At 39.7% G+C, this 23217-nt stretch overlaps 2 protein-coding genes across 3 annotated transcripts; one reads left to right on the top strand and one right to left on the bottom strand.

Moving 5' to 3' along the window:
• The first annotated feature begins 769 nt into the window (after positions 1 to 769).
• Positions 770 to 3999, top strand: znhit3 (zinc finger, HIT-type containing 3). The gene is made up of 5 exons (XM_034098594.1): positions 770 to 1884; positions 2748 to 2779; positions 2901 to 2957; positions 3541 to 3615; positions 3751 to 3999. Exons 1-5 carry the CDS (start codon positions 1817 to 1819, stop codon positions 3927 to 3929), a joined length of 411 nt encoding a protein of 136 aa, XP_033954485.1. The 5' UTR covers positions 770 to 1816; the 3' UTR covers positions 3930 to 3999.
• A 155-nt stretch (positions 4000 to 4154) lies between these two features.
• LOC117458237 (unconventional myosin-XIX) lies at positions 4155 to 23165 on the bottom strand. Of its 2 annotated transcripts, none has more exons than XM_034098589.2 (24): positions 23076 to 23165; positions 21750 to 21890; positions 20972 to 21120; positions 20130 to 20243; positions 18152 to 18284; positions 15692 to 15761; positions 15499 to 15601; positions 15304 to 15400; positions 15143 to 15219; positions 14716 to 14803; positions 14082 to 14247; positions 13771 to 13844; positions 13535 to 13656; positions 13223 to 13336; positions 12543 to 12719; positions 9655 to 9792; positions 9440 to 9547; positions 9292 to 9362; positions 8569 to 8648; positions 7210 to 7367; positions 6910 to 7039; positions 6614 to 6699; positions 5631 to 5954; positions 4155 to 5539 (listed from the first exon to the last, which is right to left on the bottom strand). In XM_034098589.2, the coding sequence occupies exons 1-24, from the start codon at positions 23140 to 23142 to the stop codon at positions 5426 to 5428; spliced, it is 2901 nt and encodes a 966-aa protein (XP_033954480.1). In that variant the 5' UTR covers positions 23143 to 23165; the 3' UTR covers positions 4155 to 5425. The 2 variants fall into 2 exon arrangements, with proteins under 2 accessions (XP_033954480.1, XP_033954481.1); XM_034098590.2 differs by having other exon boundaries at positions 21750 to 21879; positions 23076 to 23154.
• Between the last annotated feature and the right edge of the window lie 52 nt (positions 23166 to 23217).

Consider the following 23217-nt stretch of genomic DNA (forward strand, 5'->3'; position numbering starts at 1 on the left):
GCAAAGGGAGAACCAAGAGAGAAATCGAGCTGAACACAAACCGCCATTGCCCCGCTGGACACGAGAGGAAGATTGCAGAAAAATTTCATAACACCGAGCTGAAACGCAAGAGAACCAAGTGCTCCTCTTCTTGATGGATTTCCTCGACGTTTACAGGTAACAATGTGCCTTTGTAGTCTGAAAAAGTGTTTATCTTGATGAAAAACACTTATTTATTCAGCAATTTCCTTGTCATGAAAAAAATGACTTTATAGGCTACCAAGATGTTTACATAACAAACAAGATCCTGCAGATTACTGTCATGAATGTGAGCTGAACAAACTGCTTTTGTGTCAGGGCCGTTCTAATCTATGCTTCGGAATTCAAGTTTGCTTTGTTCCACCTATTAGGTCAATCCGATAGGTAGAGCCAAAAACAGATAAAAAAAATGTCCTTTCTGTAGGTTTGTGAATGTGCAAAGGCTAGATAACTGCTATGGTGTTTTTGAAACCTTAACATTGGAAAATGGGTCAATACAAATCAGGCCAGGATGGTAACAAATATTTCTAATTTCAGTCACTTTCTACACCACAAATAAACATTTGCTGTTTTTTTTCATCATATGTGAGAATTTCTTTCAAGTTGAAAATGTAAACACGGGTTTTGGGTAACAGTATTGGACATTATTTATATGACATTTTATGGACCAAATTATAAATTGACAAAATAATCTGCAGATGAAAAGACAATGTTGTTGCAGGATATTATTTGTGATGACCATTTCTTCCAGATCCGGACACGAAGTTGGATTCCTGATGTTGACGATGGCCATGGTTCTCTGCCTTCCCTGTTCCTGACCCAGTGAATGGAGCGCTGTGACTTCGGGAACATGCCCAGTAATCAGTCACACGAGACAGCTCTCCATACTCTGTAGCAAGAACCTGCTTGTCTCTCGCTGCCGCTGTTGCAAAAATAGTTTGTGTTGAGCAATATAGGTCAGTGGTGTGTGTGCTTGATAAATATATAGATATGTGTAGTCATTTCTGTGGGTGCAGGAGATATGATACAGTATTTGGACTCAATACAAATGGGTGATGATTCAACCAGCTTGGATTGTGTCTTTTCTTTTGCTCATAACTGAATCCAAATAGACATTATTTGTATTTTAATTAAAACTATTTTAGTCATGTTAAGTAATGTGGATTACATGCTTGCGTCTGTGTTTTCTATAGTTTCTCTACAATCTGAATTTTTCATTTATAATTTCTCCCTCCTGTCCATGTCCAGTGTCTTTTTCAGGGGGAATGAGGCCCTGCTCTGTTTGCATGTTGTTTCCCAGATGAGTGTCATGCACATCCAGATACCGAGGTCATTAGGTCAAGGGACAGGTCTTTTTTTTGTTTAAATACTTAAGCCTGCAGCCTAGAAAGAGATGTATTTTTGCATTCAAAATATCATGATAGTTATTAATAATATTAAATATTTGGGGTGTCTCTCAGTTTAATTTGAGAAATGTATGAAAACAATGTTGGCCCTATCCAACAAGCCTTGGAAATAAATGTTTTACAAATGAAGATTAAGAATGGACAAATCAATTGTTAAATATAATAAATTATGAATTTAAAGGGATGATGAGCATTAATAAATATCATTGTTTGGGTTTAATCTATGTTGACTCTTGGCTGAAACCCCAGGCGAAGTCACATGCTTTTATTTTAAAGGAATATCTCCCAACCGGAACTTATTTATTTAACTTCCTGGTCAACACACATACGATCTTCTAGCATTTTTACCGATTTTGACACATTTCTTCGTATTTGTTCATCAATTCGCCAGGATGCAGATATGCAGTGTGTGCAGCGAACATACGCCGAAATACAGATGTCCAGCCTGCAAAATAAGATAGTAAGTAACGTTAACTTAAATAACCATCTGTTAGCTAGCTAGCCTTCAATTAGCTTGTTTGGTTAAAGTGAGAAGACAGTTATAGGGGAAACAGTAGCCAATATTTTATATTGTTAAGGCACAAAACTGAGTATGTAGGTCGGACCTAAATTAAAAAAGAGTATACAAATAGCAGCCGTATCCACCACGTGCTAGTGTTGACATTTAAGCTAAATTAGGATTCAGTTACAGTGCTGAAACATAATGGCCTTTAAGCATGGCTCGTATTCACTTTAAAACGTGGTAACACCTGTTAACAAAATAAGACAATGTATAAAGAAAAACATGCGCAAATGTAGAGAATATGCCACTGATGCAAAGTATTGTCCCTTAAAGTTACAAGTGAAACCCATTTTCAACAACACATGGGAGGGACGGCAACCCGCGTAAGTCAAAAACAGTTCGCGTTTTGAAGTCACTGGCTGCTTTTCCGCTGTTTTACGTTCATTAACTCTATAAAAGTATACGTGTTAAAATGCATTATCATCCAATATAAAAAAATAGTCCTATCATTTTAAAGATATTTATAAAATGCAAAAAACTACATTAATATATATTAATGCAATTATGAATCACTTAAAATATAATTTTATTTATTTCATACTTTTGCAATGTTTCAAACTTTTAAGACATTCAGATTGATGTAGAAAAATGAAGTGCTGCAGATTCAGGAAAGAATAAACACAATGGAACATATACAATTTGTTTATAATATACTATAAAACTGCGTACAGAATGTACTTGTTACCTTGATTCAGTTTTGCACATAGGTAAATAGTATGATCATACTTGTGTTTTTAATTCTTGTTTTCTTTCTGTTTCAGTTGTTCACTTGGCTGCTACAAGAACCATAAAGGTATAGGAGCTGGATTTCAGTATGTTAGTGAAGTGCTGTTCAGACAAGCTGTGTTCATTCTCATAGGACGTATTCAAATGCTCATCATTCACTGATCAACCTTCTAACTTTGTGTCTGCAGACTCTTGCCTTCCTGTCGTTTCTGAAGTTACTGAAGATAAGGATTCTTTCTACACAGGTATGGCCTTATCATTCCTGTGAAAGTGTGTCCATATCCGCACAAATCAAATATATCATAAAGAGGTGGGGGTGGGCAATTTAGTAAAACTCTAAATTCTGTTATTACAGTGCTTATCGTCTTATGCAGTGTTAAATAGTTTCTTATTTCATCTTTATTTATTTGATAAAAACATGTGTAACAATTCCAGAATTAGGTAAAATGACAAACTACATCCATAGTCCTTATCTGATAAACACATAAGTGTGATAATCTATTGTCACCAGGCTGTGCATCCCACTGTTTGTCTTTTTTTTAAGTTGTCAAATGATGCTTTACTCTCCCAGCACAAATCAAATATAAAATAGGTGGTGGTGTGCCATTTAGACAGAGTGCATATGGTCTCAAGCCATTTTAAATTGTTCAACTTATTTAATCAATAGAATTGGGAACAGTTACTGTATTTAACAAATAAAGAAAACCTGAGCATTTGACTCTCTTCGTGTTAGTAGTCAAACGTTTTTCTCATTTGAAGTCACAGCAAAGAAAGGCTGTGAGATTGAAATACGCATTTAACTTCACAATTGCTTCCCTGTCTTTGCAGAGAGGACTGAGGAGGATCTTCTGCATGAAGAGGACATCATCGACAAAGTGCCTCGAGAGAACCTCCAGCTGTTAGGTACTAATCCAACAGAACCTCTCGTCTTCTCTGCGGTGTCCCATGTCGAACGTTTCTCCATCTAACACTTGCTCACGGCCACATTACATTTCCAAAAAAGCCTTAGGTAAATCGTGTTTTCTTATGTCTCTACAGGTCAGTCCAACGAGATGAGAGATCTTCTTTGCAACCCCCACCTGAGACAGCTGCTGCGCTCCATCGACAGCGCAGACGTTAAAGCCGAGGCGATGAAGGCGGCCATGCAGGAGCCTCTGTTTGTGGAGTTTTCTGATCAGTGTATGAAGCTAACAGCCAAAGGACGCGATGATTCATAAAATCACCCCTGCTTTAGTTTGTCTCTCAGATCATATTTCATTATATTTTTGTATAAAGTCTTGGAATAAGCACGTGAATCAACTCTTATTTTCTTTTTTTTAATGAAGTAAATAAATGCTAAAATGTTTTAAAACAATTTCAATTCCTGAGTCTACAAAAAAGGCTTCATAATGTAGTTTGTTGTTGAATTGCTGATCACAAGTAAGCACACATTCAGAAAAAAGCAAAATGCATAACGTTTATTTCAATAAGTCATTTAAATATTCATATTTTACACATTGATCCCTTGGTACCACTGACAAGCAGTATACATATATAAGTACATCAACAGCTGGAAACAGGTTAATACATTATTTAGTAATCAAATTAAGATATGAAATATAACAAGAGATATCCTTTTAGCCAAAAGCTTAAAGGATATTAAACATCAATGTCAGTTACATGAATACAATTTTGTCACGTTATTATAAAATATATTTTGAAAGAATATAGCAAAACTTGATGGCACTTATGTTTATTCTCCGACACAAAACATTAGAGTACAAAGACTTTGGTATTGTTCTGCAGGACTTTCTGCAGCAAATCCACAGTGTTTTGGCCAGACATTTGGCAGATGTGCGAATAAGAAAGACCCTTGTCGAACAAAAAGCAGCATTTTGAATAAACCTGGGTTTATTCTTTCCCTGTATCACATAAGTGACGTGTCTGGTTGGTCATTAATTGTGTGTCTATAGCTGCATATTAGCAGATGTGTAGTTTTAATGTGCAATATGTGCTTTACGTGTGCAATACTTTACTTTTTTAAAGCATCATTTACTTTCAAAATAAATGCTGGTTCTAATAACCGGATAATCTGTGCATCCGACCCAAAATAAATCTATAAAAATCAACCTTAAATAAATAAGCACATTTATGATTTGAGTGTAGATTATAAGAAAGGCACTTGTCAAAGGCCAAATACTTCGATCAGATGTTCTGAAGAGGCATCAAGGAGACAAAAAAACCTGAAGTCTGGTTTTTTGAAAGGTTTTAAGTTTGTGCTATGTATTTACAGTTCTCCAGGCAAGGACTACGAATAATAATAAAACAGATTCTGTCTTGTCCTGCAGTGACATTATCATAATCATTGGTCTGATTTCAAATCTGGCTGTTCAATGTTCTGATTGTACTACAGACCTTAATAAGGCCCGGTTCACAGCACACTACATTACCTTACCTCCTGGTAGTTCAAAATATTACTATTCCCCGGGGCATGTGTTGCAGGTATTGGCAGCTGTGTATAACACAGAGAGAGATCAACTTTGGCATCATTTAAAAAAAGATGAAGCTGAAAATGGTCCCTTTAAAAACACATTTTAACACAATGTCAGGTTTGTTCCCTCTGTGTCACATTATGGAAGAGCAGATGCTTCACTGCAAAAGCACCTCTGTGCCAGATTATCCTTAATCTGTGTGCAAGTAATCAGACATTAGTGTTCAGCGAAAGGAAGAGCTCTTACAATGTTTTCTCGAGCAGGATGGCGTTGAACCCGCTCATGTCACTCTTCATGTCGGGCTTCCTGTCAGCGTAGAGGAGTGGAGACCGCCGGTAGTGCAGCTTTACAGATCCCTAAGTAGGAAAGAAGACTTAAATCGTAAGAATCCACCAATATATAAAAAGAACTTGAGATTTGGAAGAATTGGTGTGGGTGTGCCCTCACCTTGGGTTGCGCCCGTATGGAGGCGAGCTCCTGCGAGTACTGGTTGGGCTCCAACTTGTACTCCCCTCTCCTGGAGGGCAGGTTGAGGGAGGCCATCACAGACACCATCTTCTGGAAGCCCGTGGCTGTAAGAGACATGGTGATGGATGGGGCCGAGGCCAGAGCCAGGCCCAGGGGCCAGCCTCGCACTGAGACGGGCTTCTGGATGAAGGAGAGCTGCACGGAGCCCCGCTCCCTGATGATGGCGTTCAATTGTGGCACGTCCGCCTCCAGTAGGTCCTTTGCATCGTCCAGTTCTGTCTCAGCCAAGGCTTTTAGTAGTGCCTGCCACAAAAAACATAAATACACATTTGTTTACTTATTGGTGACAATTTACATCAATAATCATTGTGAATGTAATCTAATAGGCTTTTTGAGGTTCCTGTTTAGATTTAGTCATGCACTTCTATAACAGCCGCAGACTTCGGAAGCCTTGAGAGGAAAAAAGTCAGATCTACATTTTCATGATGTAACAGAATGTTCACACATGTTAGATGTCATCACGCTGCTAAGAAGGCTTGTAAGCCAATAATATAACAACGTGGGTTTCACATGGTATATGTCATCAGCGATCAAAAGTCTTAGTGGTTGCCTGTTAGTGTGAAAAATACTAATAGGCATTTGTATTTTGAGGGGAGATAAATAAAATACATGGGTGGTGTTGAAATAAAGAAATGCATGACAAACTGGAAATAAATAATCTAAGGTTTTATTTTATTTATTAAAACATGATTTCTGAATTATTGGCATGAAGTCGGAACATTTTCTGACACTAAGCGAAAGGATTCGACAAGGCAGCTGTTACGAAGAGCCACTGTGGTCACCCTCTGCGTTACGGTTTCCAGATTAATCAGGAGCGTTATTAGGTAACGTTGACAGCCTTAATTCATACAACTTGGAACAAGAAAACACAAGATGTGATATATATTCTTTTTAAATCTCACCCTCCACATCCTCCAGGTGTTCTGGATGACTGCAGCTGCTCTGTTCCACCTCTGGAGCTGCCTCCTCACCAGCCAGGACCGCACCACTGCAGGAGACATAAAACACACACACATCTGACCAAGCCATTCATTCTGCATGTTTAATCCGTGCATTGTGGGCACAAGAGAACATCTGTCATGAACAGTTCATCAGATGAGATCCTGTTGGCCAGACATTCAGGTCAAAGCCAGCAGACTCATTAGGGTGAGGCCACAGAGATCAACTGATTCCACTCAGGAGCATTCAAATAGTTCACCTGCTTGGATCCGAGTGGCAGACAGCCGGCGGGCGCAGCGTCTGCGGCGCTGGTACCGCAGCCAGCAGCACTGAATGGAGAAGGCACACTGACACAGGACCTTCTTCCTCTGGTACTCCAGAAAATCTAGCTGTGAGACAAAAACCAGGGCAGGTCAGTACTCCAAATACACCAGAGAAATCCCCAATGTATGACCACATTGATAAAAATGCATGACACTTTTGACCAAATAAGCAAATTACTTCTTCATGTTATACACACTCACTAAATGATGTGTGAGGAAGACATCTAAACACTGACCATCAACTGAGTGAGGAAAACTTTAGTCCTCCCGCAGTGAACCCATGAATTGTGTTTTCCACTGTTATCTTCGCACAGGGGGTCGAACGCCTCGTGCTGTGACACGACGCTGAGGAGATTCTCCACCCCGCGCTGAAGAATGTAGTCAGCCCCCGCATCTAAGACAGAGGAGTCAGAACACAGTGAACAACACAAGACAGACTTACAGTTGGAGCAGAGCAGCACTACCCGCCTTTGGATTTATTTTCAACACATTGTGTTTGTCAGTGAGTCATCAGAATCAACAGCAGCACTTAAAGGATTACTCTGAATTTTAAAAAAGGGCCATAGAGTTGTTCTCCCCCCTGCCTGAACCGCTTCAGTTCGACTCTTTGTTTACTTCTGTCACATGGTTTGTGATAGGGTAAGGGTCGGGACATGTCTAAGCCTTTGACCAATTACATAATAGCTAACCAATCAGAGCAGACTGGGCTCTGGTTTCAGACAGAGGGTGAAAAGAGGTGCAGCTGCACAGGCAGTATGAGAAAAATAAAGAGCTTTTTGAACATTAAAGCATGAAGACATGACACAGCAAAGGCACAAAATACAAATATGAACCTTAAAGGACCATAATAATGAAAATGTCCAATCAGCATTCAATAAGAATTAGCAGGCTCCCTTACCAACATTGCTACAGCTAAGGCTGCATGCATTTGGTCACAAATCAGACTATTGGATTAATTACAATTTAGGTAGGTAAAACCAGGGGATCACCAGAGGTTTTGTAAATGATCCTGAGGAGAACATGAATTTTGCACCAAATTGTATGGCTATCCAAAAGCGTTTAAACATTTGACTAAAATTCTCAGGTGTCCACATCATGGTGGCGCAAAAACAAAGAAAATGGTATAACCAATGTCAGTCCAATAAATCCTTTGAGGATCATGAAAGCAATCCATCCAATAGTTGTTGAAATATTCCAGTTTGGAACAAAGAGCCGGACAGAAAAACATTGTAATCCCTGCAAAAAGCAGCTGATGAAAAGAAGAGTACAAGTACAAGTCCAAGCAGCCACTGATCAGGAATCCGTACAGAAACAAGAAGCAACATGCAAAGCGAGCTCTGGCATTCAGAGGGGCAAGCATTTACCTGGAGGGTTCAGAAGAAGTTGCTTATTTTGTTAGACAGTTCCCTTGTTATACACCAAATAGGAAAGTCCCCAGGAGAGTAGAGAACTGAGGGTCTCATTTACTAAGAGGTCTAACGAAGGAAAAGGAGAATAAATCAGTAGACCTAAGGAGAGGAAATACATGCACTCTTTGTCCACAGTTAACATGCAGACATTGAGCTGGAATTGATCCCACAACGAACTGTACTTACCAATAGAATGGATGCCTGACTTGACATGTGAATATTTCGCAATCAGTCCATAACGTTGCATGAAACCTTTGAAAGGAATTCTGTAGAACAGAAATCACATGTCAACAAAAATCTAAGAGAAACGAAGCAAGACATTATCAAACACAAATATTTGTCCTCTTACCTGTAGAGCTATTTATGAGTATAGTTTGTTTTAATGAGAGTTGACGAGTGTTGGAAATATCAACAGCAATGTCTTTTTCCAGAAGGAGACCTTGTTGTGGGCAGTTTTATGTGGGGACTATTTTCTTTATACCAAATGACACCGCAGAGAAGGAAAAATGTGTCATTGACCAATTTGATTAAATAATGATGGAGAAATCAGAAGGTTGTACATCATTTCCACAGATTAGAAAACTGACTGAAGGCGATCTACTTTAACTTTTATGTACACTTTCCCTGGAAAAATGTTTCCCAATTTTAAAATGTTGGCCATTGTTGTGGCGCTGCCAATTCAGTCGTCTGTCCCAGAAAAACTAACTACCTTATCACCGTACAGAAGGAAACCGGCATCTCCTCATGGACGAGGGGAGTACGCTCACTCAGGTGCAGTACGGTCGATATCTCCAACACTCAGCAACTCCAATCAAAAACACACTAGATTTATAAGTAGCTAAGATAAAAAGATGTATTATTGATTAGGGGTAAACTGTGCCTTTTAGTTACAAAATGAACAAAGGTCACCTTATTGGAAAGCCAGCAGCACTTATATGAATAGTCTCCACAATCCCACAGGCTTCCAGCTGCATGATGACCTGAAAGCAGACAGAGAATATCCATTTCCATCCTGTGAAAGTGCAAAGCATTGCCTCGGATTGTTGCCATGGTGTACCTCCTCCTTTTTGAAGGTCAGCGGCTTGCAGTCAGGGTTGGGTTTGATGCAGCGAGTGTAGTGAGGAGTTGTGGTGTGGAGGATCCTCATCAGGCTTTCCAGAGAGTTCTACCATGAGACATTAAAGGCATCAGTGCCATGACAACGCCCTCCCAGAGAGAGCTCTACAGACAAGCTAAACAACCCTTGTATTAAAAGCTTTAATTGGCTCCCACCTTGAACTTGGAGACCACAGTGACTTTACTGAGCCCCTTGCTGGTAGGAATCTCAGTTTCCTTGTCGGTGAAGATGTGGTGAAGCAGAGAGTTTTCAGACTCCTGCAACAGTTTGATGAGCTCTGGTGGCACCGGGTCCTAAAACACAGAATCCAGCAGAAGATGAATGGATGGGTAGGCCTGTCGCGATAAGCAATTCATTGACTTATCGTACGATAAATAAAAATGAGCTCGATAACTTTTCTGACCTCGATAAATTGCCGTTCACATGCGTGTTTGTTTACATACGGATGTGACCAGCATTTTAGCCAGGCGCGCTGTGAGGGGCGGGGCTCACAAACAGCCAGGTCAGGACACTCCGCGTGCAGCAGTTCAGCCAAATGAATAATATAGAGACAAGCAGGAGACAACGTGTGACTTACTCGAGGGGAATTTGAAGTTAAATGGAAGTGGTTGCAAAACCTAATACCACATCTCCGGTGTGGGAATATTTTGGATTTAAAGGTCCCATGTCATGGCCATTTCTACTGATCATATTTCCATTGTTGAGGTCTACTAGAATAGATTTAAATTGTGCAATTTTCTAAACTCACATTGGTTTCTCATCCAGCATCTCTGTATAGTATGTGTATTCACCAGTTATTCACTCCGTCCTAAACGGCTTGTTGGAGCTCCTGCCTGTGAGCCCAGTGTGCTCTGATTGGTCGGGACGTTGCGAGGCTCGTTGCGAGGAGCGGACAGGTTTCCGGGTCGGCGATACAGCGAGAACAAGCAAAAGTCATCCTGAGCACACACAAACACTCAAAGCCGAAGTAAAAACAATAAGTGTTGCTTGATATAGAGTAAGAAAAAGGTTTACAACGCTGTGAGAATGGGTCTGCGGAGAGCATTTCTCCGCGATCCCAACTCGTCTATTACCAGCGTTCAGGGAGCTCTATGCAAGTCAATCCCCTGTTAGTTAGCCAAGGGATCCTGGTGTGTGAAGTGCACCATTTGGGCCAAGTGTTCACATGTCACTATGACCAGGAAGTAAACAATGGAAAAGGAGAAATCTCCAACGCGGCGTTCTGGGGCAGCATAGACAGGTCTTTTCTGTGTTAGAGTTTTACTCACTACAGGGTGTACTTTGAGGGTTTGTGACTTTGCAGACCGTTTACATGCAGAAAAACCTTCATAACACACAAGGGGACGGGTAATAACCGGAAAAGCATGACATGGGACCTTTAAGCCAAATCAACGAGGCGAACCTACGGACTTGAATGAGCCGTTATGTCGCATTTGTTTTAAAAAGGTAGCAACAAAAGCTAGCAATACGACCAACCTTAAACTGTACCTGAAACACAACCACCCCATTCCGTTTTCCGGAACGTATATAAAATATATATATATATTTTATATACGTTCCGTATATATTTTATATATAAAATATATATATATATAAAATATATATAGCCACCGTCACCCATTTAGCTATCGCTGTTGAAAGCTTGCTGCTCGTAGACGCCGTGTCCAGGCGTCTCCCCGGCAAACTTTCAAGCGTGGTCTGCTGCAAGCGGGCGGCAGGAGCTGGGCTCTCAGCATCAGCTGTGTGCTTGGCTTGCTGTTTAAAACACCTTTTTTTGTATCCATATCTCTCCCTAGAATCTCCCACCATCCAAGTAACAACAACAACAACATCAAGCCTTTGGGCTCTGAAACTATAGGGCGGGCCGAGGACAAATACACATGCGTTAATCGTACGTTAAAATAATTAGTGGCGTTAAAAAATGTTTGCGTTATTAACGCGTTAACTTGACAGCCCTAATATATAAATAATAATATCTATATATATATATATATATATATATATATATATATATATATAGTTAGAGAGCGCTCTGTTTTCCAGCCTGAGTCTATTTAATTTATTATTTTGGTTGTGTGTGATTTAATACATTTTTTATAATTGTATTTATTTGTTTTATTTATTATATATCATTTATATATTTTAATTAGGGCTGTCAGTCGATTAAAATAGTTAATCGCAAATTAATCGCACATTTTTGATCTGTTCTAAATGTACCTTAGAGGAATATTTTTCAAGTTTTTAATACTCTTATCAACATATGAGTGGACAAATATGCTTTAAGCAAATGTTTATTATCATTTGAACAATGACAAATATTCTCATGAATATTAAACACAACAACCTCTATCATGTTGCGCGCACTATCCATGCTGAGTGTGCTGACTTTTCGTACAATGAATGTCCCACTGTCTGGCTGCCTGCATAAAGTCAAGTGCTCGGCGAAATGTCGCTCCTCTGTTTTCATATAAACGGCTCCTTATATCCGTTAGCGCAGCTAGCTAGCACCAGATGCTAACAACAACAATAAGTTGTAATAATACACGTAAGGTCTCTCTCGCGCCACACATACACACACCCTCCCGGTCCTCCCGATGCCCAGTCGGTGCCTGCCGGTGAGCGTGGAAGTGTGGTCTGCCACAAGCGGACGGCAGGAGCGGGGCTGTCAGCATCAGCTTTTAGATGGTATTTTAAACTCGATGCGCTCTGAAACTACGGGGCGGCCGAGGACAAAAAATACACATGCGTTAATCGCGTTAAAATAATTAGTGGCGTTATTTTTTTTTTTGCATTAACGCATTAACTTGACAGCCCTAATTTTAATATTATTTCACATTTCATTTGCAATGTTGCTTGTTCAATAAAAAGTTATGTTTGAAAGGATGTACTTGAAAGGTCTTATTATTAGGACAATATTATCGTTTATCGCAATAATTTCCGGGAAAATGTATCGTCCAACAAAATTCATTATCGTGACAGGCATATGGATGGGATCTGTGGTCAACTTTCCAAACCCTATTTAAATGTTTGTTTTTGTACACACCTTGTTTTTCTCCACCATCCCCTGTATCTGGTAGGCGACTTGGCCAGCGTAATGGGCCACAGTGAAGTGCGGCTGTTTGCTGAACTTGTCCCAGCTGATGTTGGCATTATTGCCGAGTTCCTTCTCCAGACGCACCTTCATTGTCTTTGCGTCTGAGGCACGATTAAGACGACTCTCCTGTAGCAGAATGTAAAAAGTTACATATTACATAGTCAACCTACTTACTTACTATTCCACACTACCCACTGCCTCTGTTTTTACACTTTGTTTTAGAAATATTATATATAAATCAAATCTTACTAACGTTACGAACTTAGATACATATATTTAATGAGACAAAGAGAAAGTGCAGTCCAGAAAATGACTGCACTGAAACAAAGGTTTAAAGAGCTAAAGGATGTTACTTCTATTTCATTCTATTAAAAACAAATGACATTGGCTTTAATGTGAAAGAGTAAATCCATAAAAACTAGTAAGATAATTTTCAACCATCCTTCTTTCTAGATAATGATTTAAATGAAATTCTGTAATGTGTACAAAACATGCTGACAATTAAAAAAACAAAAAAAACTTGGTGATTTAAGAAGCAGACGTAATGACTGTTGTTTTATTCACTCTGAACTGTGTCTTTTTACGCAAGCTGTTCTGTTGAAAACTCTGATAGTTTAGAAACAGCTCACCTCGTTCAGAAGAGAAAACACACTGACAGGACTTCCCTCCAGGAGATCCAGACAGCTCTGGTTGTCTTGATATTTGACAAAGGACCACTCCAACCCCTCAGACACGTATTCCTCCTGGAAGAAGAAGAGATTCATATTATTATTCAAGCACAAAATACACAAAGATGTTTTCACATGATGCAAGGTAAAACAAGTGTTTCTATTTACAGAGACTTCATAATGACTGGAGAAGCCTCCTGAATGTCTGAGGCCTGCACCTAAAGGGCAGTGAAACTACGGACCTCCTGAGATCAGGAAAACTGAAATCTGTACCTGCTGAGCTCTGAGATAATGAGCCACAAAGTGCTGCTGCAGCTTCTCATTGGCGTAGTTGATGCACAGCTGCTCCAGGTTATTGATCTGGAAACACTCAAACCCGTAGACATCTAGAACTCCTGGAGATCACAGAGAGGGGAGGAATTTGTGAGTTTATGAATAGAAACTGGGTATTAACATTTACAAATAAATGTATTTATATTCAATAAAGTACAAGACGATAAGGCTTTTACCTATAAAGTTGCACCATGTGGATTTGTCTGCACATATGCTGTTGTTGATGAATGTAACCAGCCATTCAAATAACCTGTTGGTAAAAAAGAGACAATCTCATACTCTTTCTCCAAAGCATAGAAATCCCTATCAATATAAAGAGTGATTAACAGATGCATCTTCCTCACTGTTTATTGTAAACAACAGGGCATGATGGTTTCACATTCGAGTGTTTGGTGGAAACGAGGAGTGCTCCAGGACAAAAACAAGTTCCTGCATGACCAGTCCTTTGAAACATTGCTGTGTTATCTGATGTCAGAGTCATTCTTACTGTGCGTAGATGACCTTGGCCAGGCAGTCTCTCCTCATGCTGCACTCGGCCCGGCAGCAGGGCTTGAGGACGCTCTGCTTCCCCGCCTTCAGCGTCCTCACTCTCAGACTCATGAGAAGCTCCTCAGCGGGGACACACAGCAGATCAGCAGCCCTCTGCAAGAAGTCTGAAAAAGAGCAGGAGTGGAAGGCAGACTGGTTACTTCGTATTTTGTATATCGGTTCTGGTTTGTTCAGAGTTATAGTCTACAGAGGCAATGAGAGGCTAGAGAAGAATATAAACTATATTGTTTCATTTACTAAGTCCGATCTAAAATGTGTTTATGACTTAAGAACAGGTAAACGGGGCTTTCCAGTTCAATCGTTCTCATTTCCACATCTGTAAAACAGTAATAGTTTTGCCAGGAACTATTTTTTGGTGATTGTTGTTGTAATACTCATTTTAGGACATTTGAAAGAATTTCCTGGCAAAACTTTTCACCTGTTTTTAGTCCCAGACCTTTCCTTCAAAAAGAAATCCCTTGAGCATCATACTATATTTATGTCAGCCTAAGATTTTTAGACAATGGACATTTTAAGCACATAATAACTGGAAAAGAACAATAAGATACCTCAAACTAAATCATTTTCAATACCTTTAGATTGCTCATCTAGGTCACAAGGCTGTGATTCATCCATTGAAGAGAAATTCAGATTCCCCAACTGCAGAATCCCTGATAGTATCTGTAATGCATTAAAGAGAAATTAAACTATATTACAAAGAAATAAAGAACATTTAAAAAAATGTAACTGAAAAAGATGATAATGTAACACTGTACTTTAGCCCCACATTTAGCATGCATAAGCAGTTTATAAACAATGAATACATTGTGTGTATTCAACCACACCACAATGTAGTTGTTTGCAGAAATAATAATATAAATGTGTGTTCATTTGATGGTTATAATTGTTAACAAATACCGCACATTCATTTAACATTGAAAATGTCCTTTATCTACTTAGATATACATTAAAGTGTATTATTAACTAGCCAATAAGTGTTTCCTTTGAGGAGTCCCTTACCCTGAATAACTGCCTCTGCCTCTCTGCTTTGATGCCCAGATGAACCATTGCCTCGACAGTCTCCTGAAAGGAATCCTCTAGAAAAGATAACATGAAGAAAAGTTTGTTGTAAGAATCACTAAACATAAAAAAATATAATAAAAACATATGCAAAGACCAACCCTCGACTGTTTTTTCTGAATTTGGCAGCCACACAAAATGTTTGCCACATGGCATCTTCCACTCCTTCCTCTGCTCATCTGTGGCCCCCTTCAGCATCTGGAAAACAATAAGCTCTTCGCATTTAATTCTATGATACATATGATTGTGTTAACATTAAATAATCAAGTAATAATCAAGCAGCCCTGTTAACTCACCTGATAGAAGATGTGGAAGTTCCTCTCATTAGCCGGTTGGCAGGCCACCCTGGTCTTCTCCAGCAAGTACGTTTGTACAGACGCTCCCACTAACAGCTGACGCCTTCATATACAAAATAAAAAGTTGGAGAGATTAAACCAACTGAACCAATGATGATGAAAAAGAAAGTGCAGCATGGTCAGTTGTGAGCACCTGTCTAACTGGAGCTGGATGTACTTTCCAAAGCGACTGCTGTTGTTGTTCCTCAGAGTACAGGCATTGCCTACAGCAAGGGAAAAGTGTGGTTATTTTCACATTAAGGGTTACATTTCTGACCCCTCACCATTTTATCCCCTGTTTTTTTGTCTAAAAGTGACGAATGGGAACAACAATTTTTGAAATTGGTCCAGAAGTGGGCTGCAATTCCATTGTAAGTCAACTGAAGTGTTTGTTTTTGCTACTGACTCAGATTGTTATTATAAGTATCTGACAACAGAGAAATAGTGGCACCAGGCCGAAGTGCTCAAGCTCAAAACTGGTCCAATTTAAAAAACTGTTGTGTCCCATTACTCACTTGGACACAAAAACATGGGTAAAAAGGGTTCAAGTTAAACGAATATATCTTTTCCTTTAATGTGACACCAGGGGGTATACTACGAAGCAGGATTTTCTCTTAGCGAGCTGGTTCTCTTTTTAGCAGGCTAGATCTCTATGGTAACTTATGCTTAGCGGCAAACCTGGGGGGGTATACTACGAAGCAGGATTTTCGTTTAGCAAGATAACTTCTGGGATTTCTGGTACTACGAAGCTGGTTCACTTTTTAGCGGGCTAGAACTCCATGGTGACTTATCCTGGAACCTAGTCTGTGCTGCGATGCAGGATAGGTTCCAGGATAAGAGATCAACTCAGCGAAAGCACCGCCTGCTGACCAATCAGAGCTCAGTGTGCGGAGGAAATACAGTTTAAACTGCCGTTGCAGGAAAGACGGCCGGCCAAAATCACTGACTATGTGAACGTGAAAATGAATAGAACATCACCTCCCATCTTCAGAGCACTCTGACTATTATAACATTAGCGTTACGAAAGCTTACTTAAATATCTGCCACAACACAACGGATCAGAGTAACATTAAGTAGCCTACAGTCCGCGGCATATCACTTCATAATGTATCATATATTTCCTTATCCGAGTCAGCTGAGCCGTATCCGCAACACTTACAGTGTCACATAGGCTACTGTATGCAGAAGTATTATTTTAAGCAACACATTAAGTTGACGAAACACTCGAGTCAAATGTAATTAAAGTCAGATCTACTCGTGTCTTAGACGGGGCAGTGATATTATAAACCTGTTAATGTACGCATTCAAACACTTTTTCTTTTTCCAGCTGTATTCACCTTACAGGTGCAGCTCTGTGGCTTTGATCCTGGATAAAGTGTTTAAGTCATGGATGTTTAAAGTTTAACTTCTTCATATTTGACTAATATTATAGTTGACTTTTCATTCAGGAAGTATGACGCTGCGCTGTCAGTACGCTTCTCCATGTTTGTGATTGGTCGAATGCTCCAAATACCACCCCTTTCATGTGAACGCGCACCTAACTAGATAGGACACGGCTGGCTTGAGCGAACGAGTTGATAGCCAGCGTTGTAGGACAGTTTAGCGAGAGCGGCTTTGTTTTGGATTAAGTCAACCGGATAACTCAAAACATATCCAGGATAGGTTGAACTAGATTAGTAGTATACCCCCCTGGTCGTGACCAGGTTAGGTTGCAGGCTAAGAGCTCAACTCAGTGAAAGCACCGCCTGCTGACCAATCAGAGCTCAGTGTGCGGAGTTTAAAGCGATCAAGTCATATTACAGGAGAAAGGAAATACAGAAAAGCTGCCGTCGCAGGAAAGACGGCCGGCAAAAATCACCGACTGTGTGAACGTGAACATTAATAGAATATCACCTCCATCTTCAGAGCAATCTGACTATTATAACATTAGCGTTAAGAAAGCTTACTTAAATATCTGCCACAACATAAGTAACCGGATCAGAGTACATTAAGTACAGTCCGCGGCATATCACTTCATAATGTATCATATATCTCCTTATCTGAGTCAGCTGAGCCGTATCTGGCCGTGCAACACTCACAGTGTCACATACTGTATGCAGAAGGATTATTTTAAGCAACACATTAAGTTGACGAAACACTCGAGTCAAATGTAATTAAAGTCAGATCCACCCGTGTTTTAGACGGGGCAGTGATCATAAACCTGTTAATGTACGCATTCAAACACTTTTTCTTTTTCCAGCTGTATTCACCTTGCAGGTGCAGCTCTGTGGCTTTGATCCTGGATAAAGTGTTTAAGTCATGGATGTTTAAAGTTTAACTTCTTCATTTTTGACTAGTATTAAAGTTCACTTTTCATTCAGGAAGTATGACGCTGCGCTGTCAGTACGCTTCTCCATGTTTGTGATTGGTCGAATGCTCCAGATACCACCCCTTTCATGTGAACGCGCACCTAACTAGATAGGACACGGCTGGCTTGAGCGATCCACTTGATAACCAGCGTCGTAGTACAGTTTAGCGAGAGCGCGTATGTTTTGGATTAGGCCAACCGGCTAACTCAAACATATCCAGGTTAGGTTGAACCAGCTTCGTAGTACAGGCCTCAGAGATCACTCACCAAAAGCCTCCATGATGGGGTTGGAGTCCAGCACCCTCCTCTCTATCCTCTCCACGGTGTCCTGACTGTTCACCACAGAGGAGGCGGCAGCCACAGTGGCGTAATATTTCATCAGGCAACGAGACGTCCATGTCTATAAAGAAACAAATCACAGATTGACTTAGATTGTTTCTACTGATACTTTGATTCAACTTACTGCCATCACTTCGGATGAAGGCTTCTGCTAGTAATTATTTTCCTTCAATTAATCACTAGACTAGTTAAAATGTCCATCGCTTGTTCCAATGGACCACTGTGTCATCTTCAAATTGTTTGTTGACAAACATAGCCTTCATTTAGCTGATTGCTGTTCAAGGACATATATCTACATTTTAGATTTGTAAGGCAAGGCAAGTTTATTTATATAGCACTTTTCAACACAAGGCAATTCAAAGTGCTTTACAAAAAATGAAAGACATTAAGAAAATGGCATTTAAAATCAGTCATTAAAAAGAAAAGCTAATAAAATAAACATTAAAAGAAAAAATACATGGATAAAAGTTACAGTGCAGTTTAAGATATGAATAGTTCAATTAAAAGCAGCGCGACAAAAAGAAAAGTCTTCAGCCTGGATTTAAAAGTAGTCAGAGTTGCAGCGGACCTGCAGGTTTCTGGGAGTTTGTTCCAGATATTTGGAGCATAATAACTGAACGCTGCTTCTCCATGTTTAGTTCTGACTCTGGGGACAGAAAGCTGACCAGTCCCTGAAGACCTGAGAGATCTGGATGGTTCATCATTTAGCAGGAGGTCAGAAATGTATTTTGGGCCTAAACCATTCAGTGCTTTATAAACAAGCAGCAGTATTTTTAAATCTATTCTTTGACACACAGGAAGCCAGTGTAAAGACTTCAGAACAGGAGTGATGTGATCCACTTTCTTAGTGTTAGTGAGGACTCGAGCAGCGGCGTTCTAAAAGATTTGTTTCCAATGTCCCAACTAATATTTAATCAGTAAATGGGAAGAATAATGAAAAATTGTCATTAGATGTTACATATTTGTTCATTCTTTGGAATTATTGTTATAAATGTATCCAAAACCTTGAGCAGAAAGGTGTTTTTTTTTTTTAAACAGGAAACTGTGAGAGAAAAGAGATTCTCACATTTCAGACGCTTTAGCCAGCAACACTTCTGTTTATTGAAAACAACCAATCACTAGGGGTGTTGTAAAGGTAACACATCACTCCTGTGGAGCATTGTGTGAATTCAGAGCAGTAACTGGTTTGACACTCATTTACTTTGATATATTTCAATTAGATCAGATGAACACATCCAAAATGAAGAATGCATTTTTCTTTGCAGATAGATATACTGTGATTATTTTCAAAGCATGACTAAATCAAAGAATTATTGAAACCAGCTTAGTCTACAATCTTTGAACTGGCCAATAACCAATCTGTGGAACTGTAAGTAAAAGAAACTCTGAAAGTTTGATCCCCTGATTGATGTTATAGGTCAGGGGTAGCCAACACGGTGCCCGCGGGCACTTCGTCGCCCTCAGGGGCAACGTGAGTCGCCCGTCGGGCATGTTCTAAAAATAGCTCGCCAAGCAAATACAAAATGTATAAAATACACAAAACAAAAAAGGAAATGTAATTAAAAGAATCTACCCTATGCATAAACAAAACCTAAATCATCTACTTACTACAACTCTACATCTATCTAACACCCCTCCGCCATTATTATTAAATTGAACACATTTTCTTTGAGTAAACACTGAAAACGGGTCCCACAGACCCAAACAGCACACAAAGGTTAAAGGTAAGCATATAATAATGTTAAAATGTGCGAAATATATACACTGCAAAAAACAAAAAAAGAGGAGTAAAAGTAGCCCCCGACTTGTTTTATTTTTTGAAAGTAGCCCTCATCCTAAAAAAGGTTGGTGACCCCTGCTATAGGTTGTGTTGATTCTTGAAGCTTAACAAACTGAGTTGGTTTACCTTTCCTGCACCGCTCTCTCCGCTGACCACCAAGGACTGGTTCACCGGCTCCAGCTGGTTCTGCACGTTCCTGTAGGCTTCTTCTGCCACTATAAAGATATGTGGTTTGAACTCCTGTTGGCATAAAACATTTCTAAATATTAAAGCGATGTTCATTATGTTATCACATGGTGAAACTCGACCAAGTTGGTAGACATCAGACACAAGGATGAGTTATTGCTTATTGCTGACACGTTTGGGACGATTTAATCCTGAAAGTCCAGGAAACGGCCTTTGGGAGAAAAAAAAACTCTTACAACGCACCTATGGCCCCACCCTCACTATCCACACGATTGCTTGTACTACCATCTAAACATATATAAGAAAACAGCACACATTAACAACAGCTTGATTAGGCTTGAGAGAACACTTCTGCAGTCATTCAAGATTCAAGATCATCAATTGACCAACAGAATATTTTTTAAATGGTTGGTGGTCCTCCTTACCATAAGGAAGAAATAGCCATCTCATGTTATTTCTGCTAGGCCACTTTATGATCCGAGTTAGAGAGTCTCTGCTCTTTTAAAAAGGCAGGTTACCAAACCATGACATTGAAGAGAAGGACAGAATTGACTCAATAAATGCACAATAAAACACGATCCTCATGGTTTTGTAGGACAGTTTCCTAAGACAATACAAACGCTGGTGACCCCTTTTGCACACATCTTCACAATTTGCTTCAGAGCTCCATTTTCTGTCAATAATTGTCCTGAGATGTTTGTATGAATGCACAAATTCCACTATGTGATTGGCGATGGATAAGACGTCATGTATGTGGGGTCTGAAGGGACAGCTGTTAATACCTGTGGCTGAGGAGCACAGTGATACTCCTTCATCACATCCAGGGTGTACAGGTCTGGGATTGGCTGGAAGGGGTTCAGGGCCACTAAGGTGCAGCCAGCATGGGTGTAGAACACTTGCACCCTGTACCTGGCCTGGAGGCATTTCAGCACTACCAGTGAAAATAGTAAATATCATTAGGCATTAACAGGGAGAAAAGACAAGCAAATATTTTACAAATGATACTATACAGGAAAAAAACAATACCAGAGAAGAAATCAGCATTAAAATAGCAAACACATGTTAGTCTTTTATTAAATGTCTTTAAAAATATAAAAGAACCAGATCCATATAACAGATGCAGCATAATAAGTCTAAGTGGTTTAAAGGTGCCCTCTCATTGTCTACACTGCAGCAGTTTGGTGGCATAGCCATCAGTCATTCATGCATTCATTTTTATTTTACTTTTTTATCATCGCTGCAGATTTCATCTTCACCTGGTTAAACAATATGCAGCAAATGCAATCCAAGGTGACATGGGCTGGAAAACATTGGGTCGTACTGGTTACACTTTGTAAATAAAGAACAAAGGGTGAGGCAACATATCCACGACTCACTGACATGCTATGGTAGGGATGTCAAGATGTATGCCTTCAAAATAAATGGAAGTGGCACCTTTATGAACAAACATAACTATAAATCTATAACAGGTACAAATACATCAAGCAACAAGCCCAATAATACATCATGACAGTCATTTAAGGACACAAGGTCAAACAGACATTATAGCCTCAGAACTACCTGTTGTAGGGGTCACTGGGTTGACTTTGGTGAGGTCGTCATAAGTGTGGAGTTGGTCTTCATCAATGAGGAAGGCTTGAATTTCTCCCTCCAGTGAATCATTTAGGGATGGGTGTGGAGAATGGACTTTCTGGACAAATCCTTTCACCCATGTGAAGGAGGAAAAATGGGACATTGTGTTAAAAATGAAAAACACGCAAGGGTAGTATTGTCAAAGTTACCAAAAACAATCTTATTTTATGGCTCAACAAAATGTCAATATTCTGTTAATCTAAAAATCAGTGAAACGCTCCTGATGCTTACAAATATTCCAACTCAACAATTATGTGTTCAAGTTTTTATGTTTGTGTTTGAGAGAGCTCTCAACGTCAACAATCATACAGATTACAATTGTCATGTAATTCTTACATCACATGCTATATCCATCGGCACCATGGTTGACTTTAGAGGCCTACAACAGCCCATGGTCTTAGTCAGGTAATTGCTCACATGCATTTGTTCAGGTCCATTTTGGTCCATGCGTCATGTGTAATTCTCTCAGTCACAATCACTTCAGACTGACAAATGGTAGTCTGCTTTATCCTGCCGAGGTCACATGGCCTAGACCTGCAGCCCAACAGCCAGTTTTGACAGGTGCTTTGTGCCGACACATTTAATCCAATAAAAGTTCACCTATATCCCTTCACCCTATAAGGCCATTTTAAACCATGTGTAATGGTAATGATCTTAATGTTATGATTTATAACATTATTGCAGTAAATTGAGTAAACTGCTTTCATAGCTGCTGTTCTCATACCAACTCCAGTCACAATTCTGGCAATATAGTGAATGTTGTTGTATTCATAATTAAAGCTTCTTGCAAGCAGGCTCCTTCTTCAATGTTCAGACATTATTTAAATGTAAGCCACCAAACGTTACGGCAACTCATTGTACTTTCAAAAGTTTCCCACAACAATCAAACAGTCTGTATTTGTGAGTGTTAATGTATATGGTAACCTTTAATCAAGCAATGTAGAAATACGTTGGCAAATTATGACACTGGATTTGGTGCATTGGGAACTATTTTCATCCGGCGCATTAAACGTTATTTTACAGAGTTGTTATTTGGTCTCACTCTCATATACAGTTTATAGTCTCGCGTTGACGAAAATGTATACTTATCGTTTGAATACGAAACAGCCAATCAAAGGTGAGAACCAGGTACACATTGATACAGGTAAGCAACTCAAGGTCAATGTACCATGTTAACTTCAACACTTTTAATAAGGGAAAACAGCAACACAGCAAGTGTAGTAGACATGTTAGCCGGGTCTTTCCCTGACTTACCTTCTTTCCCCCCTCCATTGGTGTGTCCTCCTTCTCTAACGTTACTTCGTTTGTCCGCAGAAGTCATTTAATTGACGGTACCGTAACCTTCGTGTTCGTCTTAAGAGTCAGCCTAATACCTTGATAGGGACTTTGCCTATAT

The sequence above is a fragment of the Pseudochaenichthys georgianus genome, chromosome 14 (genome assembly GCF_902827115.2).
Source record: "Pseudochaenichthys georgianus chromosome 14, fPseGeo1.2, whole genome shotgun sequence".
Classification (NCBI taxonomy): Eukaryota; Metazoa; Chordata; class Actinopteri; order Perciformes; family Channichthyidae; genus Pseudochaenichthys; species Pseudochaenichthys georgianus.

Excerpts from the sequence above, each read along its gene's own strand:
- znhit3 (XM_034098594.1), top strand. The coding sequence starts at position 1,817 with ATGCAGATATGCAGTGTGTGCAGCGAACATACGCCGAAATACAGATGT. Across the intron at positions 1,885-2,747 it reads CCAGCCTGCAAAATAAGATA|TTGTTCACTTGGCTGCTACA; the intron begins GTAAGTAACGTT and ends TTTCTGTTTCAG. Across the intron at positions 3,616-3,750 it reads AGAGAACCTCCAGCTGTTAG|GTCAGTCCAACGAGATGAGA; the intron begins GTACTAATCCAA and ends ATGTCTCTACAG.
- LOC117458237 (XM_034098589.2), bottom strand. The coding sequence starts at position 23,142 with ATGACTTCTGCGGACAAACGAAGTAACGTTAGAGAAGGAGGACACACC. Across the intron at positions 12,720-13,222 it reads TGTTTTCTCTTCTGAACGAG|GAGAGTCGTCTTAATCGTGC; the intron begins GTGAGCTGTTTC and ends ATTCTGCTACAG. Across the intron at positions 6,700-6,909 it reads TGCCACTCGGATCCAAGCAG|TGGTGCGGTCCTGGCTGGTG; the intron begins GTGAACTATTTG and ends TGTCTCCTGCAG.